We start from the raw sequence: 25,138 nt of genomic DNA, 5'->3' as shown, positions 1-25,138 counted from the left end.
CCCCTTCTCCTCCCACCTTCACTCTTTCCCAGCATCAGGGCCTTTTCCAATGAGTCAGTTCTTTGCATCAGGTTGCCAAAGTGTTGGAATTTCCGCTAAAGTCACACAATGAATTAGTTACAAGGGCAGATGTGCAGACATCAGATACTGTGGCTGAGAGACCCTGCTCGTGTCACACTGCCCTTTGAAAAGCCCTTCCACAGCTCTCCAGAATGTATTCCAAAGCCATTACCTGGTACACGGGCTAGGTATAGTCTGTCTGCCAGCATCTTCCCAGGCCTCTCTCTGCAGCCTTTCAGGCTACTTGCAGGTGGCACCTCCACGTCTTTGCTCATCTCGGGCCTTCATCCAGGCAGCCCTCCGCAGTGTCATCTGCAGAGCCAGCCGGACCTTTACTTCCACAATGAGGCCTTTTAAGTTCTTCCCGGGGACCGCTTGGTGGAACGTACCCCCTCTTCCTCTTCTCTCTGCTCCTTTCTTGTCTCTCATCCTACCGTCTCATTTCAGTGCAAGTGTCAGTCCTGGTATCTCCCTCCTCTGGTAGGCAGGACCCTGTCTTCATGCTCCCCTGGTGCTGATCCGGGGCAGAGGCAGGCGTGGAGGTCTGCCCTAGGGAGGGTGGAGGCAGGAGAGCGCCCGCAGCCCACAGAGCCCAGCCTCGGGGCGGTGTTGCCCTTGTTTGTGACGGAAACAGTTCCCTAGCTTTCAGTAGCTTGCAGGGTGGAAGCCTTTCCTGTGCAGAATCTGGCCAGGAAGCAAAGGTGGCTGCGAAGTCCTGCGTGGCAAGCTGTGACGGTTCTGAAAGCGCCTCTGATTGGTTTCTGAGCCCGGGTTTCCCTCAGCCTTTCTGACAGGACAGCAGATCTGCTGTTGTGATCTGTTACCTGTTCACCATGGGACTTCTGGCTCTTGTCTCTAGAAGCTTGGGTCATCTTGGAGGAATTAAGCCTGCAGCCCTGTCAGATCACAGGGTTCTCCATTTATTCGTGTAAACAAGTGTCTGTTGAATTCCATCCTTGTGCCCAGTCCTGATCCCCCCCGGAGGATACAGAAATGATCGAGGCCGGCCAGATCCCTGGCCTCACTGGGCTCAGAGTCTAGTGGTAGAAGTAGACAATATGGCAGCAGATAAAGAAGTAAATGAGAGGACTTCAGCAAGTGATAAGTGTGTGGAAGAAAAATAGACTGGGAAATATGATGGAAGTTCTTGGTGGGAGGGGGGCAGGCATGTCAGGGACAGATGCTTCAAATAAGGAAGGCCTTTCTCAAGAGGTGATCTTTTAGCTAAGGCCCCAAAGACAGGCTGCAGAGCAGACCTGCAGAAATTTAGAGAGCAGAAATTTCCAGCTAGAGAGAACAGGAAGTATTCTCAGAGGCCCTGAGGCAGGAACCAGTGGAGCCTGTAAAGGACCAGACAAAAGTTGTGACTGGAAGATGGCAAAGGAAGAGAGGCAGAGACCCACGTGAAAGGAGACCAGATTATCTCTGGCCTTGAACACATTGCGGAGCGCCTGCTCTGTGCCAGGCCCTGTTCTAGGGGCCAGGGATTCAGTGGGGGCAAGAGACAGTTCTTGTGCTGAAGGAGGTTACAGTCTGGTGAGGAAGTCAGCCGATAAGCGCATAAACACATGATTCAGGTAACCATAAGGACCATGATGGATATGAAATCAGAGGTGTGACTTAGGAACAGGGCAAGCCGCCTTTCATGCATGGTCAGCGGGAGGCCTCTCCGAGAAGGACCCAGTTGAGGGAGGATCCAGGGGTCAGCAAGGGCCCCCGAGGTGAAAGTGTGCTTATCACGTTCAAAGGGAGCGAGGGGCCAGTGTGCCTGGGTTGGGGTGTGGTTGGTAGGAGATGAGAACAGGTAGGTAGGGGTTGTGGTCTTGTTGTAGGTGTCGGGAGACCTCGGCGGGGCGGCGGTTTCAGTCAGGCCAGGGTCTGCTCTCGGCCTCAGCCATTAGTGTGATTAATTACTCGGAGTCCCCTTGATTCTTCTGCGTGTGTGTCTCATGCATTGTCCTCTTCCCTGCCCTGCAGTGGAGGAAGAGGGAACCAGTCCTGGCTTGTAGCACCAGTTGAGATCTTAGCTAACCGCTGAGTCTCTAGCTCTTTACCTCTAAAATGGGAATGATGATAACAAAACCTAGTCCATTGTAAGGATTAAGTGAGGTATGCACGTTGGGCATGGGCAGCAGTGTCTGGCCCAGAGTGGGTGCTTAGTTAATGCCATTGACTCCCTCTCCCCTCCTCTCACAGTTCTTTCTTTCCATTCCCACTATGCCCTCATACTGGGTTTCTGGAAGCCTCTTCTCTTCTGACCTTTCTGCCTTTGACTCAGTGAACCTTGCTGAGGCTTTGCTGTGATCATGCCACTGGCCAAAAGGATGAAAAGTGATGTTAGGGTGGATGATGAAATCTGCACAGGGTGAGGAAAGGCCTTTCATGCGCACACAGCAGGGCTGGCTTCCACTCCTGGAGCCCTGGCACAGGTCGAGTTCTGAAGTCCCTCTGCCCTCAGAACGTTTTGCACAAGTTTATCAGCCCAGGAATCTCCTTGCTGACTACCAAACAAAGCAGTGACCCTTGCTTAGCACGGAAGGCCTCCACAGTCGGGGAGCCTTCCTGGATTTCCCCACCCCACCTCCCCCAGGGATAACCTTGTTATTCTCAGACTTAAAGAGCTATAGTAACACTCTTGGTAGGGCTGCCTCTCCTAAATCTCATTCATTCTGCTACCTCTGGAATAGTTAGTATTTGTTTAAGGTGACTCACTTTTTAGAAGTTAAATATATTTATTGAAAAAGAAACTTTCATCTTACTACTCTAAATGGAAAAGTAGGGCCCACTTGCCATAAATAGTATTAAAGGAAAATAAACCAGTTTGCTCCATTCTGGCCCGATCCCTTTGCCTGCCAAAGCCTTCCTCCCTGGCCCTGCACTCCACGGTAGAAGGGATGTGGTCCCCATGGGCCTCCTCGGTGCCTGGCAGTGACGGGGCTCAGCAAGGAGGGTGAGCAGGGGAGGGACTCCTCCCCCTCAGGGCCATGCAGTGCCCCAGTCTCAGGACCTCCACCTGGGGACACTCCCCAGGCCAGGGCACTGTTTTGGCTGGTGCATTTGGGCCTGGCCAAGCCTGAAAGGCCAGAGGTTGGGGTGGTCCTCTTAGGACTGAGGTGGCCTAGCTTGTCCAGAAACACTTGCGGGACAGAGGTTGTGTTTGGGCCCACCTCTCCCTGGAGGCCAGTGGTCTTGCTCCCCCAGGTCATATCTCAACTTGCATCATCTCCACCTGCGCTTTCCTAGCATCTTTAGCTGTGGAACCCTCTGTTGAAATCTAATGGAACCATAGAAAAAGCAGCGGCTGCCCTAAGCTGGAGGGGCAAGCTTCCCCCCACTCCCATCATGTTCCCCAGAGGAGCTTCCAGGCCTTTTGGACTCTGCCCGGTCTGCGTCAAGGTTTGGATCATTTTCTGTGTGGAGGGAGCTGCCCTGTGTGTTGTAGGGTGTTTAGCTGTGTCTCTGCCTCTATCCCTGGTGGCTTAGATGGTAAAGAATCTGCTTGCAGTGCTGAAGACCTGGGTTTGATTCCTGTGTCAGGAAGATCCCCTGGAGAAGGGAATGGCACTCCACTCCAACATTCTGGCCTGGAGAATCCCATGGACAGAGGAGCCTGGCAGGCTATAGTCCATCGGGTCATAATAGTCAGACATGACTGATCACACGTGCATGGCCTCTGCCTCTGTGTTGCCCGATGTCCCCTGGGGACCACATCACCCTCGGGTGAGAACGATGTGTCTTTCCCGCTCTCAGCGTCTTGTGTTGTTGGGAGGAGCCAGTCAGGCTGTGAGCTAGGTCACAAACTGAGGATGTCGGGCTAGGACAGATCCACGCAGGTTTTGTTTGGCACACAAGATGGTTTTAGAAATTTGCTGGTAGCATTTTGTCGGCTTTGGACTTTTTTTTTTAGAACAACCAGCAGATGTGGCAGCGGTTGCCTGAGGCTGGGCAGCAGTGGCCCCTCAGGTGGGGATTCGCTCGCTAATTCGCCTCAGACTCACTACTCCCTGACGCCCCCAATACTGAGCCTGAGGGCTGTTTGTCACCAGCACACACCGCTGGTTTTCTTTCTTTTTTAAAAAAATGATCAAACTACAGTTGATTTACCGTGTTGTGTTAATTTCTCCTGTACAGTAGAATAGCTCAGTTATGAATATGTAATCCTTTTCCTATTCTTTTCCATTGTGGTTTATCATAGAATATTGATTGACTAATAGTTCCCTGTGCCAACCAGTAGGACCTTGTTGTTTGTCCATCGTGTATATAATAGTTCACATCTGCGAATTCCAAACTCCCAAACCCTCCTTCCCCAGTCCCCCTCCACCTTGGCAACTACATGCCTGGTCTCTGTATCTGTCACTGTTTTTCTTAAAGTAGAAGTGAGAGGGTCTATTTCTCATCCTACGTCTCTATCAAATGAGGAAAGTACAGAAAACCAAGAGGACTGTGTTCCCAGAAAATTGTGTAAGATGACTTTTTTTTTCATATACTCAGGGCTGCTTTGCCCATAAGTGAGCTTCCCGGATCTGGGGGTGTTTCAACCAGGACTCCTGGTGCAAGGAATCCAAAAATAGGCTTGTGAGGCATATGTGAACTTCCTGTGCATGAACACCGAGTTGTGTGTGCGTGTGAGTCTGAAGGAGTGACTGCAGGCTTTCCAGAATGTGACTGCTTGTCTGAAAGCGAGCCTTCTCCGAGGGGAAGTGCTGGCCCGGGTCACGGAGCAGCCTGTGGGTGGGAGGGGCCCGCTGCCCACATGTGTTCACGTGACCGCGTGTCACCGACCAGGGTTTCTGTGGCTTGTCGCATTGGGCTCCGAGGGTAGCCGTTGGTCACCGACAGAGATTGAATATCTGGCCTTAAAATAATACAAGAACTATAAAGAGAATGTGACATGAGAAAGTCACTGACAGCGCAGCGTGCATTTAGAGAGTCCCTCAGTGCAGTCGAAGGGCACTGCGCTGGAGTTGGGGCCCTGAGATCTCGGGTCTCGGACCAGCTCTCTGTGACCCTAGGGGACGCCGTCCCTCCCCTGCCCCCGTCTCCTGGCCTGCAGGGCCCGGGACTCGGAAGGGGTGATCCCAAGGAGGCCTTTTGGCCCACGTCGGTTCCCTTTGCCCTTGCCTGTTTGTCTCTGAAGTCTGAGTTCCATGTCTGTGGCCAGCTTGGTGCCCTGTGGTGGCCCTTCTGGGCAGAACTGTGGGCAGCGCCTCTTCCTACGGGATCCTGGTGCTCCTGGCGTTCCCTGGCACTGACCTCTGTGTCCTTCTGCATTAGGCATGTAGGGGCATCCACTCTGGGGACACACGTAATCATAATAGCACTTCATAAAGGACCACAGGACTCAAAGAGTCGGGCACAACCGAGCGACTGAGCACAAAGTGCTTGAGAGTCTGTGCGCTCTGAGTCCTCCGGGGAAGCGTGCTGTTGCTTCTTACCGTTTCTGCTGCACGGGCAGGGTGCTGTGCGGCCCAGGGAGGGGACGCAGGTGCAGAAACTTGTGACTTCTTGGCCCAGAGGGTGAATTAGGAGGCAGGGGATTGGTGAGAGGGAAGGACAGCAAAAGAGCACAGAGAGCGGGCCTTTGCCGGACACTTCCTCCCCGTGCTGGGCCCTGTCGTGATTAACTTGCCAAATCCTCACAGTTCTATGGGATTGAGATGTTGTCAACCCATTTTATGGGTGTGAAGACTAAGGGTCAGAGAGAGAGAGAGAGAGAGAGAGAGAGAGAAAGATTGGCTTAGGGCTCCCAGCCAGGTTCCAACCCAGACCAGCCAGACTCCCACTGCCACAGTGCCCCCGCACCCTGGGTACCAGCCCTGGCTACCACTGGGAACTGATCAGAGGACACAGTCTGGGCCCCCCTCCTCCACTTGAAGAGCCGTTACCCTGCAGAGCTTTTCTTGGCAGTGTCTGGTGGGGAGGGGCCTGTGGCTTTGGAATCCCTCCGGCTTCCACCTCGGGCACAGTGGACCCTCAGCCCCGAGCAGGTAGAACCGAGGAGCTGTGGACGGCCAGGCTGGGGTAACGTGGGGTTTTGTCTGGAATCCTGCTGTTGCAATGGCTGGGCTGCGGTCTCTGGGTCACATTCACAGGCACAAGGGTGACTCTGTGGTCCAGGGATTTGCCTGCCACATTCCCAAGCACTTCGTTCACCCCCTGAGCCCATCGGCCAGCCGTCATCCCCGCCGGAGCACTCCTGTGTGACCTTCCCACCCCCTCACCGCTCACTGTCCCGTCCCAGCTTCACACACACCCTCCCTGCCTTCTGTCCTTCAAGCAGTGGCTTTGCAGTCATTCAGATGTGGGCTGGAGACTGGCTGCCTGTGTGCTGTTGTGTGACCCCATGTGTGTCTCTGAGCATCATTTTCCCCATCTGGGCATTAAGGGTGATGATACTGATCTCAAACCTCACTAGAAACCCAGTGTGTCCCAGCTGGCAAGACAGTAGGAGCCCCATGCCAGGCACCCAGCAGACAGGTCATGTCTGTTGTTCAAAGTCTAGATGGCAGATAAATGTGCAAACCTGGCCCACAGGCTTTACCGAAGGCAGGCTTTCTCTAGAGTTCTGCAGAAGTGTGACCCTTCGTAAGCTGGTGTTTTTCATGTGAGAATCCAAGTGTCTGGCTTGACTGGAAGGTTCGGCAGCTCCAGCCACAGGGGCTCACACTCCCGATGGCATCTATGAGCTGGGCTGAGCGCTGTTGCCTATAGACGGCCGCCTGCTGCCCATCTGCCCCCCGCCACCCCTGGGCAGCCCCACTGCCTTAACGCCCAGCCTGGCCCTGATGCGAGTAGGTGACCGCAGGCCTTGGTGGGAAGTGGGGAAGCAGAGGGATGAGCCGGAGGTGACAGGCTGTCTTACGTCTTCCTTGGATCCCGGGGGCTGCTTCTTCCTTCCTGGCTGTGCCCGCACTGGTCTCTGTCTCAGGAGCCTTTAGACTTGGGTCCTCACCGATGGGACCGTCAGTGCTTGCCGCTGTGGCAGAGCCTGTGCGTCCCCATCACGGTACCTCCTACCTGTGTCTGGTATTCTACATCCGTGCTCTCATGTGACTGGGCCGCCCCCTCCCTGAAGCAGGTGGGGCAGCCACTGTTCATCCATTCACTTGTTCAGTCACTGACTCACTCGTTCATTTATTTGTTCACCAGCAAATGTTTGCAGAGCATCAGCTCTGTGCCCGGAAGTCTTAAGGGCACAGACACAAAGCCCTGCCCTTCAGGAATTCACATTCTATGGGGCAGTGGGGTGGGGGTGGGGAGGCAGACAAGAAAGGAAAATTGTAGAGTGTATAGCCAGATAGATGCTTGGACTTGCCCAGGGCACCCAGTGTTGTTGCTCTCCTCTCTGCTGCTCTCAGATTGTTCCTTCAACTTTTCCTGGGGCTGCTACTGGCGCTTGGCTTGTCTCTGAGAGTGGGCTGCTCATTTCAGTTTCCCACGTGCATCCAGCCTCTGGTGTTACGGGTTGGAGCACACCCACCAAGTGCCAGGTCCCGAGCCTTGGGCTTTCCCCAAGTCTTCCCATTTGTTCACTCCCCAGGTGGCAGATTCTGTAGTTCCAACTGAGGGTCCGCGCTCTACGCTTACTTGTTCCAAGGTCATTCCTTGTTCAAGGTTAGTTAACGTCAGGGCCGGAATTAGAACCCAGGTTTGCCTGGAAAACCCCATGGACGGAAGAGCCTGGCGGGCTAGTCGTGGGGTCACAGGGTCGGACATGACCGAGTGACTGAGCACGCATGCATGTCTGACTCCAGGTCGGAACCTGGGCTCCCCTTACTTACTCAGGTTTCATTCCTTGGAGATTATCCCACAGGAGGTAAGTTGAGGAAGCCTGGGGGTTGCCTGGGGATGTAGTAGAACATGACGCCCACCCTTTGAGGTCTCCTTGGCTGTGAGCAGCCCCGCCCTGCCCCTGCCTGCCATGCCCACCTCACCACCCCGCTTCCCTCGGTTTCAGCCCCGCTTGTCCCTGAGGACTGTCTCACGTGCCACAAGCCTCGAATGGCTTTAGTGGAAGAATGTGTGGCCTTGCAGGCAGGCAGGCCTCCCAGCGGTGTGTCTGTGCTTCCTGTGACCCTGATTTCCTGGTCGTGTGGGTTGTGAGCTGTCTTCTGGGGGGCACGGCCCTGGGCCACTCCTCTCTTTGGCGGCAGGAGCCCTTCTACCCCTGGTTTTCGGGAATGATGGCTGGACAGACAGATGGTCAAGAGATCAAAAATATCTGTGCAGACAGAGATCTGTTTGTGTCTCCCCTGGGGGCTGAAAATCCAGTTTGCGTCTCCCTGGAGTCTGGCCCCAGCCCTGGTTTCCTGGTGTGATGAGTGGCGATGGTGATAATCATCCCATGATGCTGGTGACTGTCGTCTGTCATGCTCTGCCAGGCGCCAGGCCTGGTGCTTGCTCTTCCATGTGCTGGCTCATTTACTCTCCCACGACTCCATCACGCTGAGAATGTGTTGTCTCCATTTGCAGATGAGCACATATTATTAGAGGCTCAGAGAGGTGTAGCGTGTTGCCTAGAGACACACAGCGGCAGCATTTGGACTCAAGCTCAGAGGACATTGACCCTGAAGTCGGTGCTCCTGACTTCTGGGTCAGACAGTACCAGAAGGAGTTAGGCACCCCCAATTTGAATCACCTCAGTGCTATTCCAGGGGTGCCCCGGGGCTGGAGCCAGCACACTTGGCGCTGTCTCGGTTATCTCGTCTAGTAATTCCCACCCCCACCGGGGGGTGTGCCAGATGTGCTGGACAGGCTTAGAGGTTCCCCCTTGCGTTCACAGGACCCCCCACACTCCTTAGGAATCCCAAGGCCGACCCCTAGGCTCTTCCTTCTTGCTGGGGGCACTCAGTTGCCAGTCTCGAGGGGAACCAGAATTCCTTCTCTGTGAACGTGGTGGGTGGGGCTGGGGGCGGAGGAGCAAGGCCCTGCGTTCCGGAGGCCTCGTGGGTGTGGGCTGCCCCACTCAATGGCCGCATTGTCTGGCCTGGAGCTCAGAGGTGTGGAGGTTCCCGACTCCACCTCCAGGGACCAGCTGCTGAGAAGCTGGGGACATTTTTGGGTTCACTGTTGTGTTTCAGGGACCTTCTTTCTACAGGTCTCTGTGGAGCAAACAGAAGCCTCTGTCTTCTGTGCTGATGGGGTGTCCCTGTGCCTCTCAGGGCAGGGAGACCTGGGAAAGAAGGGGTGAAGAGGTAGGTGAAGAGGCAGCACCTACCCCCTTCCCCAAGAAGAAGCAGTTCTCGAGAGGGAAATGGCTTGCCTTTGGCGGCACATTTCAGCTATCTTTGGATCTTGGGAGTCGGTTAGACCTGTGTTTCTACCCTCATTCTGTGGACTTAGGAGGTTAGTGGCTTTGGGGAGGCTCTTTCCCCACCAAACCTCAGTTTCCACATCTGTAAAATAGAAATATAATTGCTTACAGGAATAAGCAAATGAATGCTTGTAAAATGCTCAGCACAGGGCCTGGTATGCCTTATGCACTCAATAATGGCAGTCATTATCTTTGTTCTCTTGGGCAGCAACAGAGGGAGGGACTGGCTTGCTTTCTTTGCAGAATCAGCTATGTGAGTCATTTTTTTGGCAGTTTTGCCCTGACTTCTGGGCATCTGAAGGCCACTGAAATGTTTCATTCATATTTCTTTGTTCTTCATAAATTCATTCAGCAAACACTGTTCACGAATCAGGTTCAGGCTCTTATAATTTATGATATAAACACACTTTTATAAATATTAAATATAATAATACTTAATGATTAAGTGATGTCCGTCACCTTGGACCGTCAAATGTCAGTGTTGCAATGACCTTTCAGCTGTTAGAGGCTTCGTCTTCCAGGCAGGGAAACTAAGGCTCGAAGCAGGAAAGCGGTGTAGACCGCACAGTCACAGGATCACAGGGAGGTCTGGGGCTGTGTCCAGACCTACACAAGGGTGAGCTCGGGCATGTCTGACTCTTTGTGACCCCATGAACTGTAGCCCACCAGGATCCCCTGTCCATAGAACTCTCCAGGCAAGAATAGTGGAGAGGGTTGCCATTTAATTTTTTTTTTGTCCATTTAATTTTATTTACTTTTGGCTCCAGGAGTGTTGCCAACATTTAATTACTGAGCATCTCTGTGTACCCAGTAACTCCTGCTGGCCTTGGGGAGGGCCAGGGAAAGGAGGAGAGCCGGGCCTTGAGCACCATGTGGTCTCCAGGGCATGGCTTGAGCATGCCTCAGTTGTCTCCTGAGGATGGTCCGGCTTGGTCCTGCTGCCTGCGGGCTGTACATGTTGATGATGTCTGAAACCCCGTGGGTGGTTCAAGCCTGCTCTTATCTGGGGTGTGACATCTTGGCTCCTTTATCTCCGGGTGAGCAAGCTCACTTGGTATGTGTGAGCTGACCCCTGGGACCCAGCAAGTGCTGGAGCAGGGAGACAGGAGCCTTTTCCCCCACCGCTGGGAGGCTATGCCTCACGATTTTTTTGCTTCTTTCCTGAGGCACAGGGATGGGGGCATGGGGTCACTAGGTCTCTTCCTTCATGGTGGTGAGTGCAGCTGACTTGGTACCCAGGTAGGTCCCAGTTCGGGTCCTGGCCCTGGTACTTACTATTTCTGTGACTTTAATTTCTCTGAGCCTCAGTTTCCTCATATGTAAAATGGGAATAAAGTATCACCAGATGCTGTGTGGAGAAGGCAATGGCATCCCACTCTAGTACTCTTGCCTGGAAAATCCCATGGATGAAGGAATCTGGTCTGCTGCAGTCCATGGGGTCACGAAGAGTCAGACAGGACTGAGTGACTTCACTTTCACTTTTTACTTTCATGCATTGGAGAAGGAAATGGCAACCCACTCCAGTGTTCTTGCCTGGAGAATCCCAGGGATGGTGGAGCCTGGTGGGCTGTCATCTATGGGGTCGCACAGAGTCGGACACGACTGAAGCGACTTAGCAGCAGATGCTGATAATAATGGGTAGCATTTGTTAAGCATTTACTGACTGTGTGCCAGGTAGTGTTCTGAGAGCCAGGCATCTGTTACCTTAATCCTGTTACCTTTAATCCTCACAATAAATCCTGTGAGGCAGAGGTATTTTTTAGAATACCCACTTCAAATGGTAAGATAATTTATGCAAAGCACTTGGCATAGGGCCGGGCACAGAATAAGCCTCTCAGTTCCTGTTACTTGTCGTGGATGGGGAAACTGAGGCCGACCTGTGTTAACTGATCAGGCAACCGCTTACGTCCTAAGGAAGTTGAAGGCATGGGGTGAAACTGTACAGCGGGGAACAGTGAACATGGCGGGGGGTGGGAGGCGGGGGGGTGGGAAGCGGGGGGTTTTGTGTATATGTGACTTGCTGGGACGGAAATCAGCTTGGCACAGGACTTTGGTGTCAGTGTTTCATCCTGAAGAGTTGACCAGGTGGAGGAGAGAGAGTTTAAATTCTGCTTTCTCAGTCCTAAGGATTATTGAGCTGATTCTCTATTTGCAACAGCTCCAAGGAAGATTTTTATAGTCACCAGTCCCAGGGCAACTCTGAGAGGACACTGCCCCCGAGGGGAGAGAGTACCTGCACAGGTGCAGGGCCAAATTCCCATGGCTAAGATCGTGCAGGAACAGAGTAGGTGCCTAATCAATCCACGAATGAATGAATACACGCATGATGGGGAGGCAAGCTGGCCCTCCAGGATCGTGTAGCAAGGCCGTGACCCTTCAGGTGCTCCATGACAGCTGCCTAATCTAAACTGATAGGGGGTTGAGGTAAACAGAGGTTTCCAGTTTCTTTTGGCCTCCAAGCAGTCCCAGGCCAGCGACTGCAGGCTGTCTCCCATTGGGCGTCCTTTGAGCATGTTCATGGGCTGATGTCTCCAGGGACACAAAGAGCTCGTGAGTGCTGACTAGGGAGACCAGCTGTGCCGAGCTTACTCATCTGACAAGAGGGCCCAGGAAACGCGAACGCCTCCCGCTCTAGTGTGCTCCCGGTATTCAGGCTCAGGCAGACCTGTCTTCCTCACACAGGCAGCTCGTGTGAGCAGCCTGGGATCAGAGCCCAGCTCGGCCTGTACCAGTGGTGGGTCTCAAGACTGGGTAGGAAGGCAATTCCGACCTGGCCAGTGGGGTTAAAACCTTATGAAAAAGATGCTCCGATGCCAGGAGGGATGGGTGTGACATGTTAAGTGTCTTCCAAATGATAGTGGGAGAAGTCCAGCCTAAGGACAGACTATGAGCTCATAAATCAGAGCACCTGGGTTCAAATCCTGGCCTCATCTCTTATTAGCTGGGGATCTTGACAAGTTACTGAAATGCTTTTCTGCCTCCGTTTTCTCATCTGGAATATGGGTGTTAAGGAGCCACCCATGGGCCACATCTGGCCTGCCACCTTCTTGCACACCCTGAAGTCCCATCACCGTGGCCCATGGGATTTGCTGGCATACAGCCATCCTCATTTGATAAGGTCTCATCCACCACTGCTTTCAGGTTGGAGCATCAGAATCAAAGCCCTGCAGAGCCAAAATTATTTACTATCTGGTTCTTTACGGAAAGGTTTCCCTGATGGCTCAGTGGTAAAGAGTCCTCCTGTAGAGCAAGAGATTAGGGTTTGATCCCTGGATTGGGAAGATCCCGTGGAGAAGGAAATGGCAGTCTACTCCAGTATTCTTGCTGGGAAAATCCCATGGAAGGGGAGTCTGGTAAGCTACAGTCCATGGGGTTGCAAAGAGTCAGACATGACTGAGTGACTAAGCATGCATGCTCTTTACAGAAAAACTTTGGAGATCCTTGACTGAGAAAATGGAGATAATAACAGTATTCACCTTAAAGAACTGTGTAAGGATTAAATGAGAGACTGTGAATAAATGACCTTGGACAGGGCTTTGCATATAGTGTCAGCACTTTTCTGAGCTGAAAAGCATTTAGGTCATATTTTAAGACCCACAGTCTATCACCCTGGGATCCTTCTCCCAGCCTCTGGCAACCACTAATCTCCTTTCTGTCTCAATTGCTATTGTTGTTCAGTTGCTCAGTCATGTCTGACTTTATGCGTCCACATGCTGCAGCACACCAGGCTTCCCTGTCCTTCACCATCTCCTGGAGCTTGCTCAGACTCATGTCCATTGAGTCGGTGATGCCATCCAACCGTCTCGTCCTCTGTCATCCCCTTCTCCTCCTGCTTTCTGTCTTTCCCAGAATCAGGGTCTTTTCTAATGGGTCGGATCTTTGTATCAGTTGGCCAGAATATTGGAGCTTCAGCTTCAGCATCAGTTCTTCCAGTGAATATTGAGGGTTAATTTCCTTTAGGATTGACTGGTTAGGTCTCCTGTCTACCACGGATTTGCCTATTCTGGACATTTCATAGAAATGGAATCAAATATGTGTGGCCTTTTGTGTCTGACGTTTTTTCACTTAGCATAATATTTTCAAGGTTCACTCATATGTGTCAATGCTTCATGCCTTTTTAATGACTGGATAATATTCCATTGTATGTGCCACATTTTGTTTTTCTGTTCATCTCTTGATGTATTCTTGGGTTGTTTCCATCTTTTAACTATTGTGAATAATGCTGCTTTGGTATACAAACATCTGTTTGATACTCTGCTTTTCATTTCTTTGGGTATATACTCAGAAGTGGAAAACCAGTTCATAAGGTGATTGTATTTTTTATTTTGTTTTTAACTTTTCAGATTTTAGTTTTAAATTTTTGAGGAACTGCCATAATATCTTCTGCAGTGGCCACAGCATTTTGCATTCCCACCAGCAAAACACGTGTTCCCATTTCTGTACATCCTTGCTTGTTATTTTCTGTTTTTTAAAAATAGCCAGCCCAGTGGGTGAAAAGTGATATCTAATTGTGGTTTTTAAAAATCTATTTATTTTTAATTGGAGGGTAATTGCTTTACAGTATTGTTTTGGTTTCTGTCATACATCAACATGAGTCAGCCATAAGTATGCATTTGTCCCCTCCCTCTTGAACCTCCCTCTCACTTCCCATCCCATCCCGCCCCTCTAGGTCTAAACTGTGGTTTTGGTTTACATTAATTAGTAATGCTGAGCATATTTTCATGCATTTATTGCCTATTTGTATATCTGTGTCTATTTGAGTTGTAAGAGTATATTTTTTAATATATTCTTGATGTTAGTCACTTATCAGATGTGATTTGTAAGTGTCATATATACTTAACATTCTGTGGGTTGCTTTTTCACTATGTTGATGGTGTTTTTTGATGTCCAAAGGTTATTATATTTGATAAAGGTCAATTTAATTTTTTTGTTGTTGTTGCCTGTGCTTTTGGTGTCAAAACCAAGAAATCATAGTTAAATTCAATGTCATGACTTTTCCCTCATTTTTTTTTCTTCTAAGGATTTTGTAGTTTTAGCTCTTCCATTTGTGTTTGGTCCATTTTTAGTAAATTTTTGTATATGATTTAAGGGACCATCTTCATTCTCTCACATGCTGGTAATTCCGTTTTCCCAACAAGATTTGTTGAAAAGACTATTCTTTTTCCACTGAATGGTCTTGGCCGCTTTGTTAAAAATCATTTGACTATATATGCAAGGGTTTATTTCTGGGATCTCCTTCCATTGGTCTATATGTCTGTCTTTATGCTAGTCCCTTGCTATTTTGATTATTGTAGCTTTGTAGTAAGTTTTGAAATCAAGAAGTATGAGACTTTCAATTTTCTTTGAACAGTTTTTTTCCAACTGTCCTTTTTCAAGGTTCTTTTGGTGCTTGGAGTCCCTTGATATTCCATATGAATTTTAGTATCAATTTTTTCAGTTTCTATGAAAGATGCCATGAGGATTTGATAGGGATTGCGTTGACTCTGTAGATTGTGTTGGGTAGTACTGACTTCGTAACAAAGCCTTTCAGTCGCGCGTAGAGGGCGTCTCTCCATTCATTTGTGTTGTCTTTAATGTCTCTCGCCATGTTTGCACTTTCTAGTGTACACATCTTCCACCTTCTTGCTTTAATCTTATTCCCTTTTCCTGGATAGTCCTAAGTATTTTCTTCTTCTTGATGCTATTATAAATGGAATTGTTTCCTTAATTTTCTTTTACTGGATTGTTCATTGTTAGTGTCTAGAAGCCCAACTTGTTTTTGTTGTTGGTTTTTTGGCTACACTGCAGCATAATAAAAGGATTATACACCATGACCAGTGGAATTTATTCTTGGAAGCAAGGATGGTTTAATATATGAAAATCAATGCATATAACAAACTGCATTAGCAGAATAAAGGTGGGAGAACACATGATCATCTCAGCTAATGAAGAAAAAGTATTTGACAAAATTCAACACTTCCATGAGAAAAACATTTAACAAATCAATAGAACAAAAATATCTGAACATAATAACGGTCATATATGAACAACTCACAGTGAACATATTCAGTGGTGAGAAACTAAAAACTCTTAAGATCAGAGATAAGGCAAAGATGCCTACCTTTATCCCTTCTATTCAGCATAGTATTGGAAGCACTAGCTAGCACAGTTAGTCAGGAAAAGAGAAATAAAAGACATGCAAATTGCAAACAAGAAGTAAAATTATTTCTGTTTACAGATAAGCTCTTATATATAGAAAACCCTAATGAGGGTGTTCTGGGCATGGTCCTGCTGGGACTTACATTGTGGATAGGCACAGCCCCATCCCCTTTCAGATGAATAGATGCATCTGTAGCCATGGGTGACTTTAGGCCAGTACTTTTTGTTAAAGAGTACTTCTAATATGAAATTTTATAACATATTAGTTGATTAAAATGTAGAAAATACAAGAATAGACCAATATGGGAAAACAGTGGAAACAGTGGCTGACTTTATTTTTTGGGGCTTCAAAATCACTGCAGATGGTAATTGCAGCCATGAAATTAAAAGATGCTTACTCCTTGAAAGGAAAGTTATGACCAATCTAGACAGCATATTAAAAAATAGAGACATTACTTTGTCAACAAAGGTCCATCTAGTCAAGGCTATGGCTTTTCCAGTGGTCATGTATGGATGTGAGAGTTGGACTGTAAAGAAAGCTGAGTGCCAAAGAATTGATGCTTTTGAACTGTGGTGTTGGAAAAGACTCTTGAGAGTCCCTTGGACTGCAAGGAGATCCAACCAGTCCATCCTAAAGGAGATCAGTCCTGGGTGTTCATTGGAAGGACTGATGCTGAAGCTGAAACTCCAATACTTTGGCCACCTGATGTGAAGAGCTGACTCATTTGAAAAGACACTGATGCTGGGAAAGATTGAGGGCAGGAGGAGAAGGGGACAACAGAGGATGAGATGGTTGGATGGTATCACCGACTCAATGGACATGAGTTCGGGTAAACTCCAGGAGTTGGTGATGGACAGGGAGGCCTGGTGTGCTGCGGTTCATGGGGTCACAAAGAGTTGGACACGACTGAGCGACTGAACTGAACTGAAACCTTCTGTGGGCATTGATGTAATTTTTCCATTCTCTTTTCTAAACAGCCTATTTAGTAATATCCTAAGGCATTCAGACAATTGTTTTCTTTTTATTTATTGTTATTATTACATTTATTGAGGTAATCATTTTATTAATTAAACCTCATGCATTTCTATAAAAGCACTAAGAATTAATGTTATAAGCTCCCTGTGACCCTACCACTGAGAAGCTGAAATGTGAAGTGTTAAGACCCATGTAATGGAACCCAATGTGAACCATGTCATGAAAGAGACATCATTTTTCTCTCTTACATCATATAAAAGGCACCAAGACATGAAACTTTTTAAACTAAAAGGACAGAAAAAAGCCACTTTCATTAAAAAAAAAAAAGGAGAAGAAAAACCAAACTCTATTTTGCCACCTGTGAGAGTATAGTTGGGCAGAATTACAAAAAGTTAATAAACAGAACATCACTCTGACATAGTCTATGATTAACTCCAAATAAGGACTGCTGTTTCAAAAAGAGCTTCACATTTTGAAGTGTGGATTACAGGACAGTCATCTTCTAAAGACACTTCATTGGGGTCCATATGCAAATTGTGAAATATTGTAGATTTAATCCTGTTGTAGAATGAAAAGTCAGTACATTTATTCATGGGAGTAAAACCAAAGCTAAACTCAGAGCTTCCCAGTAGCTGGCGCAGAATAATAATGATAATGGAAGATGTCTATTTTGAGATATTAGTCTGCCATCTTCTCTGTCTGCTGGCTTTCCAAATAAAGTCATATTCCTTGCCTCAAAGAAAATAAAAAGTAAAAAAATACGGGAAGTGCAAGGCGTCATGGAGGTCTCAAATTGCAGAAGAGGAAGCAAACCAGATTGGCAGAATGCTTCAACTTTCCTAGTGCTGACCTGGGAGGGGAGGGGTCATGGGGGCCTTGTGTAAGGGCATTGTGTAAGGGACAGTTTCACTGAAAGATGCAGGAACCGCCCAGGTTTGACCACTTCTCATACTGACTTTTGATACTGGCAGTGGGAGTGTTGATGAACTGTAATTCTGGGAAGGCATGTTTTTGTAGGAAGCCTAAATAGCATGGTCTAAGTGTGATCTTTCTAGAGATTTCCTTTGCTAGATTCACCAAGTGCATATTAGTTGTTGTAGCTTTTGTATTGGACATGTCATTGGCTGTCTGATTACACTGGGGGGAGAAAAGATTAGTACCATTTTCAGATGAAGAAATCGGGGCATGGAGACATTAAGTGACTTACCTAGGTTCACATAGCTAATAAGGAAGCTGACTCAAAGGGCATCCCAGGTGGTGCTAGTGGTAAAGAACCTGCCTGTCAATACAGGAGACATAGAGACATGGGTTTGATCTCTGGGTGGGGAAGATCCCCTGGAGGAGGCCTTGGTAACCCACTTCAGCATTCTTGCCTGGAGAATCCCATGGACAGAGGAGTCTGGCAGGCTCCAGTCCAAAGGGTCGCAAAGAGTTGAATAGGCCTGAGTGACTGAACGCACATTTGGCAGGACTCGAAGCCAAGCCTGCCACCGTTTCCTCTTCGGCTGCCTCTAGTAAAGGAGGACACAGCTGAGCCTGCCCTGCGTCCTCTGTGTGTGTGAGGCTCAGGCTTGGGGCTTGATACCTACCACCTCATCGGGTCCTTAGGGTAGTTCTGGGGGCGTCTGTAGTGTCGTCCCATTTTACAGAGAGGTAGGTCATTGCCAAGGCTGTGTAGTCAGTAGCTGGTGAAAACACTGGCCTGGGTTTGGTGGTGGGACTTGAGGGCATGCAAAAAGTCAGTGAAATTGCACACAAACATTTGTTTGTATTTGCATTTTTCTATCTGAGGGGTGAGAGGGTGGCTTTCATGGGGTCTCAAAATATAAGACAAAACAATAAAAAACCCTGAACCCCTGAGCTCAAGAAAGAAATCCTAGAAACAGTTCATAGCGACTGAGTCTCGTGTGTCGCCCGTCAAGGCCTGGATGACTCCGTCACTCCTGTGGGCTCTGGGCGTGCCATTGCCCCGTCTTACAGGCCATGTACTCATAAGTGACCTTGTGTGGTGGCTAAGCTGGGCTTCTCTTCCACTGCTGCCTCTTGTGCCTGGGCTTTTTCTAGCGATGAGTAGGATTTGCGCTTCTCTTTTGTAACGCCAAGCATTATTAAAAGGCAGAATGGTATGCTGAGCCTCGAGAGGTTGATGCCTGTGTCCAGGTCACTCTGACCCTGGGAACAAGCCTGGTTGGTTGGCGGTTGGTTCAGTGAACACACAAGTGAGTGAGTGAGTGGAAGAAAGAAGTACCGCTTCTTCACGTACTGGGTTGCAGCATGTTAACACATCTCTGATGACTTTTATTTAGGACGATAGTCACCACAGTGGTAAAGAGTAGTCCAGGGCAGCTGGGTCAGGCCAAGCAGGACCAGAGTGACTGTGGGAGCATCGGAGGCCCTGTCCTTCCTCCCTGGCAGGTGGTGGTGTGTGAGCAGGTGGGTCTTCCCTTGCCCGGCTCCCGTGGCCTGTAGCCTTGCCCAGCCTGCGGCAGGCTGTCTGCTGCCCTGGGCTGAGGGAGGGCGCCACAGCCTTGCCGTCCCTGGCACCCTTTCCTTTGGTGTCCCTGGCCCAGCTTAGCGCTCCCTGCTTGACCTCCAGGGGTGGCCTGTCCCCTAAATATAGCTCAGAGGTGGGGCCCAGCTAAGAGGAAGCACATCAGCAACCCCATCTTACAGTTGAGAAAACAGGCTCACACGGTTGAAATGACTTGCCCAAGGCCATAACTAGTGAACAGTGGGCTTGGGACTTGGGTCCAACCAGGCATCACCGCATCCTCATATTTACAGTGCCAGGAAGCCTCTGGAAAGTCGGCTACAAGTTAGAAGGTCTCGTCAAAACACTGAAGCAGCTCCTCCCTCCTATGGCCAGAGAGCTGGCTCTGGCCCAGTGAGGTCACAGCTGAGGTTTTCTTTTCTATTTAGAGCAATGGGCCTCCTTGAGCGCCCCTCAGGCACTGTGTCTGCCCCTGCAGAGCTGGGTCAGAGGGCCCAGCAGCAGCCAGGAGCAGGAGGAGATGCTGGGAATGCCTTGAAGTTTGTGTTGCTTTCTGCCTTCCCCACCCATCTCTACTTGCACTTTAAAGAAAAGAGAAAGCGTCTTCCCGTATATGATAGGAGCCCGGAGTGGGCCAGAAAGAGTGAAGATGGCAGTAGACCAGGGGGTAGGCCTGTGTCAGCACGCCTGGCGCTTGTGACTCTAATTGGCTTTTTTCATTTGCTGCACTGGGCTGGGACCCCCCTTGAAGGCCTGTATCAGGTGGTTCTCCCAGGGCCTGTTACCTGTTGGGTGTGTGTTGAGTGAATGAATGAATGACCCAGAGGTTAGGAAAACCTGCTTTCCATTCAGGAGCCACTAGACAACCTGTGAGGCCTTGGTCAGTGACGGCTTCTTTCTGGACTTTGATTCCTCTACCTGAGCTGGGCTTCAAGGACCTGATGTTCCGATACGGCAGGCTCTGGGTGATGGAGAAGTCAGCAGACAGGTGCTGGAGTCCAGGAGGCCTTGGCCAGCTTGTGTGTGAGTGGGAGGTGTCCTCTGAGACTCGGTTTTGGATTGTAAGAAGCAGGGTAGCTGGCGGGTGGAGGTGAGTGAGCAGACAGGGCTGATCTGAGGAGAGGGACGGGATGCAGGCTTGGCTGAAAAGGCTGTTCACTGAAGCTGCAGGTTTCCATGGTGACTTTTTTTTTTCCCTTGAAAAATGAAGTGCCCAAGTAACTCCTGGGTATGAGAGCCTCCTGTAAGAACTGAGGTCAGGTTTCAGGGGTGTGGGGGCAGACTGGACAAACCCCTGGGCAGGAGGGAGAGGGGCCGAAGAGCAAACGCATCAGGGGCTGGCAGACGTCTCAGATCAGGGCCGGCCCTGGAGGGGCTCCCGATTCGTGAGCTGGGCACTGCTGCTCATGTTACTTTGCCTTGTATTTTCTGCAGATTATGATCGAGTTCTGTCCTGGGGGAGCTGTGGATGCCATCATGCTGGGTGAGTCTTTTTTTTTTTTTTGGCCTCTGTGAGTGGCTTGCAGGATCTTAGTTCCCTAACTAGGGACTGAACCTGTGTCCCCTGCAGTGGAAGCATGGAGTCCTAACCACTGGACGGCCGGGAAGCCTGTGGGTGAGTCCTCCTTGATGCAGGACAGCGGTGCCGGGGTCAGCTCTGCTGAGCACTGGGATCCATCACTTCCCTGCCCCAGTAATGCCCGTGGCCTGTTTGAGTACCTTCCCACTCTGTCCACATCTGGGAGCAGGGGTTGGGTTACTGGAGAGGATGCAGGATACTCAGAAGACCAGAACTTCCCGTTCAAAGAGCCGTATGTCCTTGAGTGGATCACTGGCTCCCTCAAGCAGTCTGGATGTTAGACAGGTGTGCTGCCCGCTTCCGAACCCCACAGCACTTGGAGGAGGTGAAAATAAGACCCCTGAGGGAGGTTCTTTGAAAAGCGGGGATCTCCACGCATTTCTCTCAGCTCTCCTGATGGAACTAACTGGTCCAGCCCCAGGCGGCTTGCTGTCTGCTGGTGGCAGCAGTTAAAGAAACAGTGCTGTTGCTGTTCTAGAAATCGAGGTGGGTGAGAGAAGCTGGGATGGGGAGGGCTGACCTAGTGAGAGCCGGGAAGTAGCTGCAGCTCTGTGGTCAGGGGCTGACTCTCCCGCAGATGCCTGCCCTGCTCAGAGGGCCTTTCTGCCGCAGGTTGTCTCCCATCGCCTTGCAGAGTTGTGTAGAGGAGGAGCCTGGGCCGGGGGCACTGGGCTGGCCCCTTTACAGCATAGGGGGAGCATGCCTCTGGCGCAGCACTGTATGGCCGCTTTGGTTTGTTAACACCAGTGCTTGTTGTGATCCTGCTGGCCGTGACTTGCTAGCTGTTACGCATTTTTGGCCCTCAGCCCTCCTGCAGAGCAGAAGGATGAGGCGCAGGTGGGGATGTGGTTTCAAAGGGGACTTAGGCTCATCTGCAATGTTGCAACTTTTTTTTATTAGGAAGAAAATATTCATGTACTGCTGTGTAATCAAAAATTCATCTTAAAAATTCACTATACTGTGTGATTCCAATTATATGCCTTTTTAGAAAAAGATGAAACTGTAGGAACAGATTTAATTACTGATTGCTTCGCAACTGGAGTTGGGGGAATGAAAGGGGGACAGTGGGGAATTTTGGGGAGTGATGGAAGTTATGTATTCTGTATCTAAACTGTGGTACTGTTGGTGTGACTAAATACATTTGCCAAAATTCACAGAACTGTACACCCAAAAAGGTGAATTTTACTGCATGTAAATTATATCTCAATAAACTTGACTTTAAAAATGAGTCATAGGGACTTTCCTGGCCATCTAGTGCTTAAGACTTCGCCTTCTGGTCAGGTTCAATCCCTGGTTGGGGAGTCAGGAGCCATGTGGCTCCTGGCCTAAAAAACCAAAACATAAGACAGAAGCAATATTGTAGCAAATTTAATAACAAGGCTTTAAAAAATGGTCCACGTCAAAACAAAAAAAATTTTTTTAATTGTGTTATGTCTGTCTACCTCTTTGGATTATTATAAATCTTTCATGAAATAATGCACCCAACATTTTATCCTTGTGCTGGTGTGTTATAAAGACTCAAAAAATGGTGGCATTGAGGTTATCATCCACCTTCTCATCACTTTGATTTTTCCTGTTTCATCTATATAAGTAAGTCAGACATGAGCCAGGTGTACTTTTGACACTTAAAAATTTGCTACAGACAATCCAGCATAATCTCAGGACCAGCGTAATAGTAATCACCTTTTCTTGATTGTGCTCCATGCTGAGACATTTACATGCTTTATCTCTGGAGCCCTGCCTTCATGTCATCCTCATTCCATTTTACAGACCAATAATGAAGATGCAGGGAGATACAGTGACTTGCCAGAAATCACACGGCCAGTAAGAGGCAGTGCCCAAGTTCAGGCACAGTCTGTGTGGCCCTGAAGTCCTCACAGACTCTGAGCTTGGACCCCAGCTAGGGGAGATGCAGGGGTCGAGGACGAGGCTGACGGGAAGGAGTTTTGGACACAGAAAGACCCCGGGTTCAGGAGCCCTGCTCTGGAGCCGGGCTTCCCAGGACACTGCAGGCAGCACCTCCACCCTGGCTGGCACGTTTGTTTATACTGAGCCTGAGGGATCTGACCTTGGGGATTCCTCCGGGCGCTGCAGGGGAACCTGGAAGCCCCAACCAGAGGGCGGCCTCAATGCAGTGCCCTTGCCCACCAGCCTGGGAACCTTCAGCCTGAGGGCCGAGCAGGCAGGACTGCGGGGCTGACCCCAGCCCAGGGAACTTGGGCAGGAGCAAGAACTAAATAATCACAGACTGCTCTGGTCCGTCTTGGGTGGCCCTACATCGTGGGTCATGGTGGAGAGTTTGACAAAACGTGGTCCACTGGAGAAGGGCATGGCAAACCACTTCAGTGTTCTTGCCTTGAGAACCCCATGAACAGCATGAAAAGGCAAAAAGATAGGACACTGAAAGATGAACCCCCAGGTCGGTAGGTGCCCAATATGCTACTGGAGATCAGTGGGGAAATAACTCCAGAAAGAATGAAGGGATGGAGCCAAAGCAAAAACATCACCCAGTTGTGGATGTGACTGGTGATGGAAGTAAAGTCCAATGCTGTAAAGAGCAATATTGCATAGGAACCTGGAATGTTAGGTCCATGAATCAAGGCAAATTGGAAGTGGTCAAACAGGAGATGGCAAGAGTGTAAATGTGGATGTTTTAGGTATCAGTGAACTAAAATGGACTGGAATGGGTGAATTTAACTCAGATGACCATTATATCTACTACTGTGGGCAAGAATCCCTTAGAAGAAATGGAGTAGCCATCATAGTCAACAAAAGAGTCCAAAATGCAGTACTTGAATGCAATCTCAAAGACGATAGAATGATCTCTGTTCGTTTTCAAGGCAAATCATTCAATATCACAGTAATCCAAGTCTATGGCCTGACAGGTAATGCTGAAGAAGCTGAAGTTGAACAGTTCTATAAAGACCTACAAGACCTACTAGAACTAACACCCAAAAAAGATGTCCTTTTCATTATAGGGGACTGGAATGCAAAAGTAGGAAGTTGAGAGATACCTGGAGTAACAGGCGAATTTGGCCTTGGAGTACAAAACGAAGCAGGGGAAAGGCTAATAAGAGTTTTGTCAAGCGAACGCGCTGGTCACAGCAAATACCCTCTTCCAGCAACACAAGAGAAGACTCTACACATGGACATCAACATATGATCAATACCAAAACCAGGTTGATAATATTCTTTGCAGCCAAAGATGGAGAAGCTATATACACTCAGCAAAAACAAGACCAGGAGCTGACTGTGGCTCAGATAATGAACTCTGTATTGCCAAATTCAGACTTAAATTCAAGAAAGTAGGGAAAGCCACTAGATCATTTGGGTATGACCTAAATCAAATCCCTTATGCTTATACAGTGGAAGTGAGAAATAGAGTCAAGGGATTAGATCTGATAGAGTGCCTGATGAACTATGGACAGAGGTTCATAACATTGTACAGGAGGCACTGATCAAGACCATCCCCAAGAAAAAGAAATGCAAAAAGGCAAAATGGTTGTCTGAGGAGGCCTTACAAATATCTGAGAAAAGAAGAGAAGCTAAAGGCAAAGGAGAAAAGGGAAAGATATACCCATTTGAATGTGGAGTTCCAAAGAATAGCAAGGAGAGATAGGAAGGCCTTCCTCAGTGATCAATGCAAAGAAATAGAGGAAAACAATAGAAAGACTAGAGATCTCTTCGAGAAAATTAGAGATACCAAGGGAACATTTCATGCAAAGATGGGCACAATAAAGGACAGAAATGGTATAGACCTAACAGAAGCAGAAGATATTAAGAAGAGGTGGCAAGAATACACAGAAGAACTGTACAAAAAAGATCTTCATGACCCAGATAATCACAGTGGTGTGATCACTCACCTAGAGCCAGACATCCTGGAATGTGAAGTCAGGTGGGCCTTAGAAAGCATCACTACGAACAAAGCTGGTGGAGGTGATGGAATTCCAGTTGAGCTATTTCAAATCCTAAAAGATGATGCTGTGAAAGTGCTGCACTCAATATGTCAGCAAATTTAGAAAACTCAGCAATGGCCACAGGACTAGAATAGGTCAGTTTTCATCCCAACCCCAAAGAAATGCAATGCCAAAGAATGCTCAAACTACCATACAATTGCACTCATCTCGCACGCTAGCAAAGTAATGTTCAAAATTCTAGGCTTCAACAGTACATGAATCATGAACTTCCAGATGTTGGATTTAGAAAAAGCAGAGGAACCAGAGATCAAACTGCCAACATCCTTTGGATTATCGATAAAGCAAGAGAGTTCCAGAAAAAACATCTGCTTCTACTTTATTGACTACACCAAAGCCTTTAACTGTGTGGATCACAACAAACTGGAAATTTCTTAAAGAGATGGAAATACCAGACCACCTGACCTGCCTCCTGAGAAATCTGTATCCAAGTCAGGAAGCAACAGTTAGAACTGGACATGGAACAACAGACTGGTTCCAAATCGGGAAAGGAGTGTGTCAAGGCTGTATATTGCCACCCTGCTTATTTAACTTCTGTGCAGAGTACATCATACGAAATGCAGGGCTGGAAGAAGCACAAGCTGGAATCAAGATTGCCAGGAGAAAT

At 48.9% G+C, this 25,138-nt stretch overlaps 1 protein-coding gene across 3 annotated transcripts in view; it reads left to right on the top strand.

The window, feature by feature from the left end:
* STK10 (serine/threonine kinase 10) overlaps positions 1 to 25,138 on the top strand; it is a 140,461-nt gene that overhangs the window by 51,950 nt on the left and 63,373 nt on the right. For all 3 annotated transcript variants that reach the window (XM_043488974.1, XM_043488973.1, XM_043488975.1), the window contains exon 3: positions 20,413 to 20,461. In XM_043488974.1, coding sequence (XP_043344909.1) covers positions 20,416 to 20,461 — 46 coding nt within the window. In that variant the 5' untranslated portion in view covers positions 20,413 to 20,415. The remainder of the gene's footprint in view (positions 1 to 20,412; positions 20,462 to 25,138) is intronic.

This window comes from Cervus canadensis, chromosome 16 (genome assembly GCF_019320065.1).
Source record: "Cervus canadensis isolate Bull #8, Minnesota chromosome 16, ASM1932006v1, whole genome shotgun sequence".
Lineage (NCBI taxonomy): Eukaryota > Metazoa > Chordata > Mammalia > Artiodactyla > Cervidae > Cervus > Cervus canadensis.
The sequence above is the reverse complement of the archived record's forward strand: the minus strand, read 5'-3'. Positions and strand labels throughout refer to the sequence as shown.